General features: G+C 37.2%; 1 protein-coding gene across 3 annotated transcripts in view; it reads right to left on the reverse strand.

The window, feature by feature from the left end:
* LOC132095482 (dual specificity calcium/calmodulin-dependent 3',5'-cyclic nucleotide phosphodiesterase 1A-like) overlaps window positions 1–14,915 on the reverse strand; it is a 66,774-nt gene that overhangs the window by 17,911 nt on the left and 33,948 nt on the right. For all 3 annotated transcript variants that reach the window (XM_059500531.1, XM_059500530.1, XM_059500532.1), the window contains 2 exons: window positions 6,731–6,844; window positions 299–481 (listed from right to left, as the gene is read on the reverse strand). In XM_059500531.1, coding sequence (XP_059356514.1) covers window positions 299–481; window positions 6,731–6,844 — 297 coding nt within the window. The remainder of the gene's footprint in view (window positions 1–298; window positions 482–6,730; window positions 6,845–14,915) is intronic.

Consider the following 14,915-nt stretch of genomic DNA (forward strand, 5'->3'; position numbering starts at 1 on the left):
ACTGAAACTGTTTGGTAACCAACATTCTTTAAATGATATCAGAACAACACTGGGGTGAGTATACAATGACAGAATATAAATCTTTGGGTGAACGTAATAAATGTTATCGTGAGGTTTTGTGTAAAATGTTACTGACAATTATTATCTTAGCATAAATCACAATGCATTTATTATCAAATGAATCATTGAGAATTTCCAGATCAAACTATCATGAACTTTGGTCATGTTGAAGTTAATTATAAATCATTTCTGATTATGGCGAACATACTAACTCTTGAATAACAAACAGAATAGATACCGTTCAACAAAGATCCCAGCCTGAACGGCGTGAACGATGCTGCGGAACCGGGGCTTTTCTTCCGGCCGTCTGCACACCACTCCCATCTTCCTGGTGAAGGTGGAGGCCAGCCAATCTCGCACCTCCATGGGCACAGAGTCTGCCTGGATATCACTGAGCTCATCCTCTGTGTCCAGAAGCCGCCTGGAGAACAACAAACATTTTCAGAGAGGACATTACTACAAAGAGCCTACAGCAGCTGCTTTGAAGAGCCCACAGCATGACCTTTACCAAGATAAATATTAAATGTTAGTGTGTGAAGCAGAAGAGTGTTGGCAGCAATTGTGCAATTGGAAGTGGAATTGACAATGTTTTGCTTTCAAATATTGAGTAATGAATATTGCAAACAGAAAAATAAATAATAACATATGTAAATAAAACAATCACCATCATGACATCTGTCAACACTGTTCTCTTGAAATCAGCTTTGGTAATTGAAAAGCTATAGTCTGTTCGACCTATATCTGCATGTGGTCGAACTATATCGGTGAACATGGAATCTGTGCTCAAGTGACAGTATCAGAAAACATCAGTGGAAATCAGAAGTACAGAGCTGGAAAACCCATAGGAGGCTGCAGTCTACATTCAAATGTGCGTCGGTGGGTGTTACAATCACTGGAATGTGCAATAACTGATGTATAAAGATTAAGAATACTGTATTTAGGGGTTATTTTTGGCTCTCTATGTGGGTTGTAATAGGATGAGCCTCACAAAACCTGTCAGGAATATGTCCCAGTCATATATCACACCCAAGTAAAAAAAAAAATCCTTAAAGAAAATACAGCCCATTTTCAGAAACGATAAGACTTTTTGCATTGCGACAATGAACACTTGAAATAAAAAATTGTAATGGTTCTAAAATATGTTTTATTTTATTTATTAAGTTATTTTATTTATTAAGAAGTGTGTATTTGTGTGATGTTTGTGGAGAGAGAAAGAGAATTACACATATACTTTTATACAAAGTAGTAGTGTATGGTCAAATGTGATCTCTACATGTTTTTGTGACCATTAACCCAAATGCAATTCCACACCTGTGTGATGTTCTGAACTGAAGGTGCTGTTTACGAGTACGTGCAGACAGAAAGCAAGAAACCGTCTCCACAGCCGCTTGCTCATTTACTCATAGTGCCGTGACTCATCCTGCCCTCGCTCTACTAGAGAGAAAGCCAGTATTCAACACTGAAGTACCTTAAGCAACCAGCATAAGATTAAATAAATAAGCTTTTCCTGAGAATTGAATGCGGCAGAAAGAATAGCGATTGTTATTGCTCAGTCTTACGTAGGAAGCCCGACCGGCACAGGAAATGCGACACGTTATCATAACAAATATTCGCCGAGTTCCAGTAACAAGCTAAAATTGCTCAAAGCTGCTACCATGGAAATACATCCTGTGCCTGTCATTAGGAAAACGTAATTAGCCATAGCCGAGTCTGTCTAAACACAAGTCCATCAAACGAGAGGATGTCAGGGTTCTAGTGGGACAACGCTAGCGCTCTGTACACATCAGTCTGTAGCACAACCGAGCAACAGAGCTCTAGGTCTTGGTTAATTAGGATCGAGGGCCCATGGGACGCGCAGCTCTGCCGAATAACTGTGAGGCTGACTTCCGGAGGGAGCGAGCTGAACATGAATACTCTTTAGACGAATATGAAACACCTCCTGCTAACTGCTGGAAATAAAGATGAGAATGCTTGAACAACATAAGTGACTAGATCCTTCAGGGAAAGGGCACTCATACCATTTATATGTGTTGCACCCTTGCCATGGTCTCCATCAAAGTAAAAAACAGAGAAAGAAAGAGAACCAAGCAGCTTTTATTATCTAGAAAAAAACTAGATGCATACTTAAATGATAAGGAAGAAATGAAACAGATCAGCTTCATAAGGCAGAACTGACCCGTTAAATCCATATGCTGTTTGTCCCATATTTTAGCATTTTACTCGCAAACAACTGAGAATGCATTTGAATTTGAATAAAATTACAGATTAAAATGTAAAAAATATTTTTAATGTTTTTTTGTCTCTTATGCTATCGTATTAATTATCTTATCTTATTAAGTAAAATCAGTAATATTGTTTAATGTCATTACCATTTAAAATAACTTCATTGTATTTTCAATAAAATGTATTCAAAACTGAGTTTTCAGTATCATTACTCCATTCTTCTGTGTCACATGATCCTTCAGAAATTTACTGCTTCAGAAATATTTCTTATTGTTACCCATGTCAAAACTTGTCCTGCTTAATTTTTTTTTTGGAAACTGCAATTTGTTCAGGTTTCTTTAATGAACAGCATTTATTGGCGCAATGCAACAGTTTTTTCACTTGTGATTAATTTAACACATCTCTGTTGAATCAAAGTATTAATTTCTTTTAAAAAGATCAAGATCAAAAATAAAGATCAAGGAAAAATCAAGAGTGATTAACAGCAACTTTTATCTGTTGGGTTTTACCATTTTGTCTAAATTGTGATGATATGTTCATTAATGTCTAAAATATAAAAAAACTGTCTGTAAATATTTAAAGGGGTCATATGACGTTCCTAAAAAAGAACATTATTTTGTGTATTTGGTGTAATGAAATGCATTTATGCGGTCTAAAGTAAAAAAAAAAATAAACATTTTCCACATACTTTACATTATTGTTTCTCCCCTATGCCCCGCCTTTCTGAAACGCGTAGATTTTTATTCTGAAAAGTGAGGTGTATGCTGATTGGCCAGCTATCCAGTGCATTGTGATTGGCTGAATACCTCAATCGTGTGACGGCAATGTTACTTCCCTTGCCACACTGTCATGCCATGTCCCCGGTGCGATGAGACAAAAACAATAAAACCCATTATAAACTTGCCATTTGTTGCATCCTTTGGAGACATAATTACTGATTATAATGATTTATACTGTCTTTTGCGCGCTGTGTGGCATCGCGCCACGTAAACAAAAAAAACATAACTGTTTTTGTGATTGGAGAAATGACAAACAACAAGCGCTTCTCTACACTGCTCAAAACTCGCGTTTGAATCATCAGTGGCAAATTCTTTAACATACTTATAGGCTGCGAGTCAGAACAGCTGGAATTATAGGCTACTCTCCCAGCTTCAGGAAACAGTCCTCCATGAAATGCGCTGCACACATCTGAATATTTGGGTTGAACTGTTCTGGTGTTGTAGATACAACTTAACTACTGATTTCTAGATTTTTTAGTTGTTTACTCTTTTGGAAAGCCAATCGAAGTAGTTTTGCTTTCACAACGAAACAATACTACAGAGAGAATAAAAGTTACGCATTCTTTCTTTGCATAAACATTTGGGCGGGCTATGCAAATCTTCCCACACAGTGATGTAGAGGTGTGGGGGTTTGTTTAAACAAGGTGTTTTAGGGGGGCGTGGAAGAGGCTTAACTTTTATAAAGAATATCTCTTTAGGTTTGAGACTTTAGTCTTTGCAACTTTAGGGACATTATCTAATCAGGAACAGCTTGTAACACTCCAAAGAGAAGGGAAAATTTGAAATCGCATCATATTACCCCTTTAAAGTTAAAAATCTTTACACTGTAAAAAATACTTTAATAAGTTGTATATAAGTATATGTGACAAGTGGGGCGGGGTCGAGAGCTGTGGGAATGTAGCGAGGCCGGTGGAGTGATTGGAAATGAGCGACACCTGCTCCACTCACCGGTCTCGAGTCCCACGGAGGAGATCGGAAGGAAACAAAAGAGGAGCGGCGACAGTGAAGGACCAGAGAGGACCAGGCCTGGACTTTATTTTGTGTTTTGCTTTTGTTTGTGCGCGACAGTCATCTACGAGGGGCTGTCACGCTGTTGTGTGTTTATTTTGTAATTTAAGTTTCAAATTTATTGTCCGCCGGTTCCCATGATAATGAAATTTTAATGTATTACACTGGTGCCGAAACCTGGGAAGAAGGCGGGAAGCGGCGGACATTCAAATCAAACTTTAATTACAAAACAAACACAAAACAGCGCGACAGCCCCTAGCAGACTACTGTCGCGCACAAACAAAAATCAAACAGAAAATAAATTCCAGGCCTGGTCCTCTCTGGTCCTTCACTGTCGCCGCTCCTCTTTTGTATCCTTCCGATCTCCTCCGTGGGAGTCGAGACCGGTGGGTCGAGCAGGTGTCGCTCATTTCCCAATCACTCCACCATCTTCGCTCCGTTCCCACAGCTCTCGGCCCTGCCCCAGTCGTCACAGTATATAAGCTAAAATCATTAAAGCTGCTTAAATTCAAGATCAAGAAAATAATATTTTAGACTTTCTGCTTCTAAAATTATTAAGTATTACTTGCTGGTATTTATTTGGGAGTGAAAATTGGTTCAAAGCTAGTTGTTTGTTTTAGGGCTGCAACTAACGATTATTTTGATAATCGATTAATCTGTCGATTATTTTTACGATTAATCGATTAATCGGTTTATGTACTTATATTTTAGTTTTTTCCATTTTTTCCCCAAGTAAATTATTAATAAATGGTCTTTATCATTCAGCATAGATTTAAGAGATTTTCACCATTTTGCACTGTCATATCCTAATCAAAAATATACCTGGAGTTGTTTTATTGTGTTAGTAATCCTTTGTCGAACTCTTCTGCAATCAGAACACTGACCCATACTCTAGCAAATTTCACAAGGAGATTTCAAATAATGTTTTCATCATGGCAGTCCTTAGAGCTCCTAAAGTAGTTTAACATCCCGAACAAAGCTTATTAAGGAATCTTTCAGAACATATTTTCACGAAGAATAAGGATAAAATTGAATAAATAAATTGAATAAAATAAAATAAAATAAAATTATAGAATAAAATTGCAGTGCAATGTATTTTATTATATACTGGGAAAAAGCTTTATAGCGTTTGCTGTGAAATTGTAAACAATCCTTCAAAAAAAGTGCCAATGGCATGAAACCTGAATGGAACTCACAATTTAAAGTAAAATCCTTCAGAAGGTTGTCCTGAAAAAAAAATAGGACACACACAAAAAACCTGCTGTGTGAAAAAGAGCAGTGAATAATACTTAGAAAAAAAGTGCATTTCAAATATCTACATTTACCTCTCTCATTCAGTCATAATTAGGCTGCACGACTGAATTTTGAACTGGTAAACGACAAACTGATCACAGAACATGTTTGTAAAGCTTTAAATGTTAACTGTTAAAAAGCAATGTTATCAGCTTTTATGACTAAACATTTGCAAACAACATTGTACTGGAGAATCTGCACAAATGAAAGTCTTAGTTCACAAATTGCGCCTAAAAACGCGTGGAAAACGCTAGGCGCACCGCTTTCTCCTTCTTTCCAAAGCGCTCGCGCAGAAGTGCCCCTGAGGCGTCTGCCTTTGCTAAGCAACCATGACGTGCTCTCTCCTTGAAGACGCGGAAATTTCAGCAAAGGATAAATGGATTTGCAGCTCAAAAAATCGCTTGCAGTAGCTCTGCTACTAAATTTATTTCAAAATGGAAATCCATATACAACTATGATCAGCTGTTCCTTTCATCTTGACTGAGCTTTTAACGTTGTTACGGTAAAGGATGAAGCTGATTGGTTAGTTCTTGTCACATGACCCGCGGTGCGGTTGCTGCATTCTGAAAAGTTGAAATGTTTTTAACTCGATGCGGTGCGGTGTTGGAAATAACGAACTTGAGCGCGCAAAAGACGCGATATGTGAACGTCCCCTTAAACAGTGCAGTAGTGCAGAGTTTACAGGTTACTCTTCTTTTTTAAAGGCTCAATGTAAAGTACTCCCACATCACGCTGAATGCTGCAGACATAGACATCATATGATGTCTATGGCTGCAGAGACGCTGTTCGGGAAGCACGTGACATAAAACAAGGCCAGCTATTGGCTATTCGCTACTTCTCCTGTTGTACTGGCTGAGTAAAACCTCCGGTGGCTCATTACTGCCACACTTTGGTCACCGCAGATTTGAAATATGCACGAAATGAGCCGCTTACGGCAAATAAAAGTTATTTAGCAACGAATCAATGACTAAATTAGTTGACAACTATTTTAATAATCGATTTTAATCGATTAAATCGATTCGTTGTTTCAGCTCTAGTTTGTTTGTTTGTTTTTTAAGTGCAGTGTTATAAATTGCCATGGTAGAAGCTAAACTGATATATGTGTAATAGTAAGTGACACTTTACAAGGCCATTAAAACTCATTCAAAGATTTAATGAACTCATAAGCCAAAATCATAGCTAACAGGCATATGCTGTACTACGCTGAAAAGCATCTTGATTTTGTTTACAACATAGTATGCTGTCACCTGCCACCAAAATCTCAAATGGCATATATTGTATAAAGAACAAAAGAGTGTAAATTCTTTTCCACCGCTGAAGTTGGCAACCTTATACGTGAGACTGTTGAAAGCCAAGCGTTCACTTACCTAGTTTCGTCAATGTACACTGCTTCCAGAACCGATGCGGCATATTCAATGTTTTTTCTCAGATCTACGACATTCACCTCCCCCTTATCCAGCTGCTTCACCAGACATCTCAATCTGCAGGAAAACAACAGTCAATGTGAGGAAATTCGGGAAAATTCCACATCTGATCTGAAAGCAATGAAGTTATTCTTTGACATTCCACTGTCGGTTACATAAATAGTTCACATTTTTACATCATTTATTCAACCTCATATCTGTATTATTATTTTTTTCATCTGTGAAATGCAAACAGAGATGTTAAAAATTTGGTTCTGAATCCAATCCTTATATCACAGTCTATTTTCATTAAAAAGAGCAGCTCTAAAATGAAGTCATAAGGGTTTGGAATGACACGAGGGTGTGTAATGATGATAAAAATCCTCATTGTTGTGTGAATTTTTCCTTGAAAACCTACAACGAAACACACGCAAAGAGATATCTGTCCATGACACAGGAGAACGCAATCTGTTTTCTAAAACAAACGAAACAGATAAATGAGACAGACACTGCCAATTCCACACCCACAGAAAAACAAAGAGCGTTAAACATATAAAATAAAAGATTACAGTTCATCAGCATCTTAATCATCAAATCTCATGAGCCAAAACGCTACGCTCAGTTAATCTCTCATGGCACTCACAATAAGAATTTATTTTAATAAGCAAAGCAAATATCTTGGCAGAGTTAATGTGAGGTAACCCTGTAAATATGTAGGTCGACATGACAAGTTAACATTTGACAGTAATGAATTCCATGTAATCCAATCACATACTGCCTCCCATTCCTTGTTTTTTGAACAACATCCCTCTTATCGCTCCTGAAAAATTATAACGTAGAAATGATTTACACAGTGCAGTTAGATGAAAGCACAAAATTTTAGAAAAATATAATAACCCCACCGAATCCTCATCGTCATGTTTTGTCTCTGATGGTTTTCTTAAAAGACATTAATTAAAAAAATAAAATAAAATAAAAATTAACAACAAATTTTTTTACATTTAAGAATTAGATGGACTCATATGATTGTTTTTTTTTTTTAAAGAAATGTTTGAGCTCATATCAAATTCAAATATTCCCAAAAAATTGGACACAGGCACAAATTCTATTATTTTAGCTGCTGACCAAAACATATTGAAGTTACAGTTATATAATGAACATAGATCACACTCTGAGCTTTAATTTGAGCTTTAATTACAAATATTTTTTATACACATATATACATCACACTGCAATTTCACATACACCTGAGAGTATTAAAGGACAATGTTCTTTCATCTATTTCAAGGACTTAAGGAGTCTTAAGGAGAAGCTGTCAGAAACACACTTCTAACCAGTCGAGCACAGTCCCTGATCAACAAATTATCAATCACAATCAGCTATATGCAGCAAAAAGGGACACATTTTCTTCTGATATCTAAAACGATACAGTAGCTTGATATTTCAGGTATAAAAATCCCTAATATACATGAATCAAGATTTGGTGACAACATAGGATAATAAGAGATTAAGAAGCCAAGAACACCAAACTATATAAAACCCATTAAAACCGGACCACACTTTATACAGCTAATCGGGATTCGAAATATCTCAAGATTAATCTGTTTCAACCACATTCGAAAGCTGCTGAAAACACATGCACATTTTATTGGTGAGGTATTATGCTAATCCATTCAGATGAGTCCCAGACAATACCGAAGTACCACCCACTCACCTGTCAATCACATTGCACTAAGGTATCTAGCAGTGTGATATCTGTAGCTTTAAAAGAAACAACCATGTGATTGATGGTTGACATCTGTCAGTCAGTTAATATGGGTTTTCCACTAAAAGGGTAGGTAAAACTTCCGTTAATCAGCCAAGTAAAATGGCCAAATGTCCTCTGATTAATGTCTGCTTTCAATCATCCAGCCGCCTTTTGGTTTATGACAGTGGACTTGGCACTGTTACTTAGGTACTGTAGCAACTTGAATATACACCCCTTCATCAGTGTGCTATTGACAGATAGCACATATGCCTAAACTCAAACTGGATGAGGCTCTCTGCCACAGAAATGCCACAACAGGATGAAAGACAAACAACAGCAGGAATACAAACAGATGAAACCACTGGTTAAGTGAAAAACAGCAGTGAACACAGAGCCTGTTGTTTTTGTCAGTGTTGAATCTCCTGAAGTCTAACCTGACTTCATTCTCTAGCTATTCCCAATTCCAGTCACGATAGGATCTGGAATGATGTCTGACTCTGATTGCAGTCTGGGGTGGATCAGAATAACATCTGATGTGAAAATGACGCAAATGTTCACGGTAAAGTGCTTCTAAGCCAAGCTAGTCATTCTTGCATTCATCCAGTTTGTCTGTCAAGTGTGACCGGAAATAATGAATTACCTTTGGAAGATCCTCAGTCGTTTCTGTGAAAATGTGGGTCTGATATTACTGCGGCTTTTTTAATATGAAGACTTTCTTAAATTACTAGATTTCATCACCAAAAACTGAGAGCTGAATTACGAAATGCTTCTTAAAATACAGGTCCTCTATCCATGATATTACTTTCTCCAGTGAAATTACTTGTAAATGATTGTAATGTTTTTATCAGCTGTTTGGACTCTCGTTCTGACGGCACCCATTCACTGCAAGGATCCATTGGTATACAAGTGATGCAATGCTACATTTCTCCAAATCTGTTGAAGAAACAACTGATGTGACAACTGAAACAACTGTACAGCAATCGATGAAGAAACAAACTCATCTATAAAGTGAAGTGACATTCAGCCAAGTATGGTGACCCATACTCAGAATTTGTGCTCTGCATTTAACCCATCCGAAATGCACACACACAGAGCAGTGAACACACACACACACACACTGTGAGCACACACCCGGAGCAGTGGGCAGCCATTTATGCTGCGGCGCCCAGGGAGCAGTTGGGGGTTCGATGCCTTGCTCAAGGGCACCTAAGTCGTGGTATTGAAGGTGGAGAGAGAACTGTACATGCACTCCCCCCACCCACAATTCCTGCCGGCCCAGGACTCGAACTCACAACCTTTCGATTGGGAGTCCGACTCTCTAACCATTAGGCCACGACTCCACGACATTTTGAAAGGCCTGAGGGTGATCTAAATTCAAAAGGCCTTTAAATCTAAATTCAAAAATATAAACAAGCACATTAAAATACCATGAAATATTTGTAATGTGAATAGAGTTGTTTCCATACAACAATCAGCAGGAGGACAGAATCTGGTTCAGGCTAAGAGGCCGGGGGCGAACAGCATTGCAGTGACATCTCAACCTATCAGGGCCTATTTTTACCTGGAGTGTATGAAAGTGCGTGAAGGAGACGGACTCCATCTGACTTGTGGAGAGTGGCAGAGGCAAAAGGCAAGAGATTGATAAGGACTTTGGAAACATTGTGAGCAACACTCATTCCTTCCCTCGTTTGATGGTAAAATGCGTCTGTAGCGATCCCCGACTTTGAGCTCCTGGGTAATGAAGTATAATACAGACAAGGGTGTGTAACTGTATTACACACACAAAACCACCCACAGACTTAAACTGTCACAGTATGTATAATTATCACATCACTTCTGCAGGCTGTAGAAGGGAGGACTTTCCAAAGCATGATAACCATACAGCTCTGTTTTAGGAGGGGATTTACAGTTCACATCTCATATCTCCTTGATATTTTCCTGTCTAAATGTTGTTTCTTTCCGTCCTGTGCAACGTCGTTTAATTAGCAAATGCATTTGCGCTCATTTTTGCGCCCATGGACGTGCTGGTTTAAAAAAGACGTGTGTTCAGGCGCATTGCTATTTTATGGAGCTGAAAATAGACTGCGCCATAGACCAGCTCAAACCTGGTCTAAAGTCTGGCGTAATGTTTTTTCTTTGTTATTTAAAGAACGTACACGCTGCTTATTAAACACAGGGACACACAGCAGCACACAAACATTCCAAATATTAAAAATTTAAGAATTGCAATGCATAAGATTTTTTTTTGTAGGCTATATATATATATATATATATATATATATATATATATATATATATATATATATATATATATATATATATATATATATATGCCTACGTGGAGTAATTTGCTCGCACACGAGCAGCTCCATTTCATCTCAGAGATGCGTTCTGTCTTTGCGCTTGCCAAATTCCGCCATTTAAATAGCAAATCCGCCATGGCACGAGCACAACTGGCTCTTAAAGGGAATGGAAGATGAGACTCTGATTGGTTTATTGCACGTTACGCCCAAAATAACACCCATTACTCATTAAGAGAATAGAGACAACGCATTTAGACCATGTGCCCATGTGTCGTTAAAATAGCAAAAGTGGATTTGAACAGCGCCCCGAGTGCACCTGCGCCGTGCGCTTTACACTTTGCGTTTAGATCATTAGAATAGGGCCCAATGAGTCAAACTTATAATGAGCACAAAAAAGAAAGAAAGAAAGAAAGAAAGACAGCACTTTCCAATATTTTTGTGTTACTTTATTATTTTAATATATTACTTCTTTTTTTTCTAATAATAAATAAGTGTGCCCTTTTAATTGCTAGTGTAGGAGAACATAAACTCATTTAATGCACCATTTTTAATATATTATTTATAAAATAACATTTGCAAAGACTGATTTCAGAAAGTCTTAGTGTTCAGTTTGTCTCTCTTTTGATTTAACGACAGCAGCACTGATGCTGACATGTACAAAGCCTGATGATCATGTGCTCCAGCAGTGTTCAAAATAACATCGTGTGCTTTAATGGAAGAAAGAAACAATAACATTAAATCCTATTTTGTGGTTACAAACTTTCGAACCCCTCTGTATATCACATTTAATATGACACAAATGCAACGGGATGCAGAGCCTTGAGTGCTTCACCCTCTCTCTGGTCCCCTCACAACAACTTGTGCTTATCAGCATTCACATGAAGCCTGTAAGAGTGTGTTTATCATTGAGGACAGCAAGAGAGCAGAACCTCCGACATGCGCTGCTCGCTCAGATGATTTATTAAATGTACTCATGCCAGTGTACTCTCATTTTAGGATTCTACAACACGACTTACACAGAATACTGTGCAAAAATATATTGCCTGCTATTTGCCATAATAGTGTATGTGAAATATGTGAATGTGTAATATAATATGTGAAACAGTATGCATCATGTAACTTTGTTTAAAAATGTCTTAACTTTTGGCAATCTAGTCAGCCGAGAAAGAGTTGTAATCATTCATAACACTGGAAGTTCAAAACAACTGCATTACATTATGGGATGCAGCATTCAAATTTTTTATGTATCGTTCATTTTAGCAAATGTAGTAGGTCACTGGGGATCACATGCAGATTTCTGCATATTATGCACATAGTGCATGCTATATACTACAGAAATACTAAAATAAATATACTAGTTTACAATGCACAGAGAATAAAACCTGCTTAAATATGATAAAAAACTAAGTAATCTGGTCATTATTTGGAAAATAAACACTGACAGGGTGATCAGAAAACAAAGAAGAGGGGTCTTGCACCACTCTGAAGGGTTGATTTTGTGATAATCACTGCTTGTATGCTTGTTTTCAACATACACAATACAGCCACTAATAAATTAACTTATTGTTTAACGAAAGGAAAGAAAAAAGTATAATATGACTAATAGTGTAAATATTTGTTTGTTTTTTTCTAAAGACCTAAGATGCAAATTAGACTGTGCTACAATCTCCATGCATAATTTTGCATACAAATAAACACATAAAAAAGGTTTTACATGACACATTCACTAAGGAGAGTGCTTTATGAAGCAGTTTTGTTATTGCTTACTAAACTATTAAAAACTCTAATACTATGTATTTATATTAAAAGATGAAATAAAGATTCAATAAAAAAATGTAATTAAATTAATGAATATGAGCAACTTGGCAACTAACTGAAATAAAATAAGTTTAAGTACAAAAATGACAAACAAAACCTGAAATAACAAGAAACTGAAGCAATATACAAATATTTAAACATTACAAAAGCATGTAAAAAATGACTAAAACTTCAATTAAAATTAAGACTACAAAAATATAAAAATAAAACATAAATCAAAATAAAAAAAGAACTAAAATTACACCAATATGTCTGCTACCAATAAAATAGCGGTTGTTTAAAAGAAGTTACAGACAGTTTAGCTGCAATCTTAAATCATTTTTATGGTAAGCGGATACTGACCATCATAAAACTCTGAAAGTGATTCAATTGCACCTGAGCCAATATACTATATGACGGCTTACGAGGCACACGTGTCATCTTCTCTGGTTTAGTGGCTGTTAAACAGAAATATCTAACAATCCTGTCGAGTGCTTTCAGAGCACATCCACTTAGACTGACTGTACTTTTGGAGACTGGGGACAGTGTACTGGGGAGGCTCTTCAGACTTGTATGGAAATGAAAATAAGCATCTAAAAGAGGCCTGCATAGAAAAAGACTCTATACTCTCTATACTCTCTACTTCTATAGTAGGCCTCCCAGAAGCAGAAACCCCATAAAGAGACCTGTATCAAGATCAATTTGCATCTTTTTCACAACTTAAAAGTAAGTTTACACTCCCACAGTCTTACTTTTTCCGTTATTTGCAAATTAGAAATTATGTAAAGAAAAATATTCCACTGTTTATAAATAAACCTGTAAATCATATTACTCATGGTCTCTTATCTTCTAATCCTGAAACCAGACATTTGGTATCTTGCTTTATTTGTGCTTTTGCAACATCTGCATGCACTGAGCACCTTAAAGCAGTCTGGTCTACTGAACTGAACGATGAAGTGACTGATGAGATCTGGGAAGAAGCCTTGGGGTGAATAAAGACTTGTTCGGTAAATTCGAGGTATAAATTAATCCAGTTCAAAGTTATACATCGTCTTCCCTATTCCAAAACTAGATTAAATCAAATATTTCCCTTTATATCTTCTTTATATCTTATGTGATCACTGGCACATTTATTCTGGTTTTGTCCTAATCTGTGTTTTCTGGTCTAACATTTTTTAATTGTTTTCTAGTGCTTAAAAAATTAATATTCAGCCTGACCACAGTCTGGCTATTTTTGCATAGATTGAATTTAACTGACACTCTTCCCCATACTCATCAACAGGCTCTACAGTAGACATGATTGCAGCCAAAAAAGTGATAATACTCAATTGGAAATCTTCACAAGCCCCTTGTTTTTAGTGATGGCTGAATGAGATGCTTTATATTTTTCAAATGGAACAGTTTACAGTTTTTACTCCTCCCTTCTATTTTATGTATTATTATTTTTTTAAATATATATTTCTGAAGTATTGCATTTATAAAACAATTGTGAATACAATGTTGTATATATTTGTTAATTGAGGCAGTCCGGGTTGTTTTGCGTGTGTGTGTAAATATGTGTATTTTGTTATCTTATGTTGGTTACTGTTTTTTGTAAAAAAAAACAAAAAAAAAAACAATTATATTTATATATGTATATAAGAGACTTGTATCATCCTCTTTTAGCTGCATCTGGATTCTTTGGCCCATGCAGTAACATGCTGCTCCATCTGAAATGTTCCTCAGGGACCCGTTCAAATCCATCCCCACCCCTTTTCTAAGTCCCCTTTTTCCAAATCTAGACCCACCAAAGCTTTTCATAGCTCGCAGTGTGCCCGCCCATGTCAGACTAGGGATTGCAAAACAAAACAAACCCTGGAAGTTTGCTTTGAGTTTTTCAAGAAGTGCTCCTCAGAGCCAGCTCATTCTCTCAGGGTGCATGAGAAAGCCCTGGAGAAAGGGCGAAGGGATGTTTCTCGTCGTCACTAGCAGCGGCCCAGTGAGACGCTGGCACAGGCCACCGTGCCCCCATAACACAAGTACAGAGGAAGGTCAACCTCAAACATTTTCCCATGAGCTTGTTGTGCCATTCTACGCACAAAAGTCCTAAACTTAGAGCCACTGCCGTCACTGAAGGTCCCTCTGGGATCTTGCGAAGGCTCTGCGATGGAAAGGAAAAAAGAAAAGACGTGCTGCCAGTCTCTCAAACAACTCTAAATTCCTCACCCCGCCAAGATGGCACCTATAGGACCACTCACTGACCTGAGAATAATTAGAGAGGTGAGGAAGAGCGTGTGATGAGTCCAGAGAAGCAAACCAGCTC

Source organism: Carassius carassius, chromosome 19 (assembly GCF_963082965.1).
Source record: "Carassius carassius chromosome 19, fCarCar2.1, whole genome shotgun sequence".
NCBI classification, from domain to species: Eukaryota; Metazoa; Chordata; class Actinopteri; order Cypriniformes; family Cyprinidae; genus Carassius; species Carassius carassius.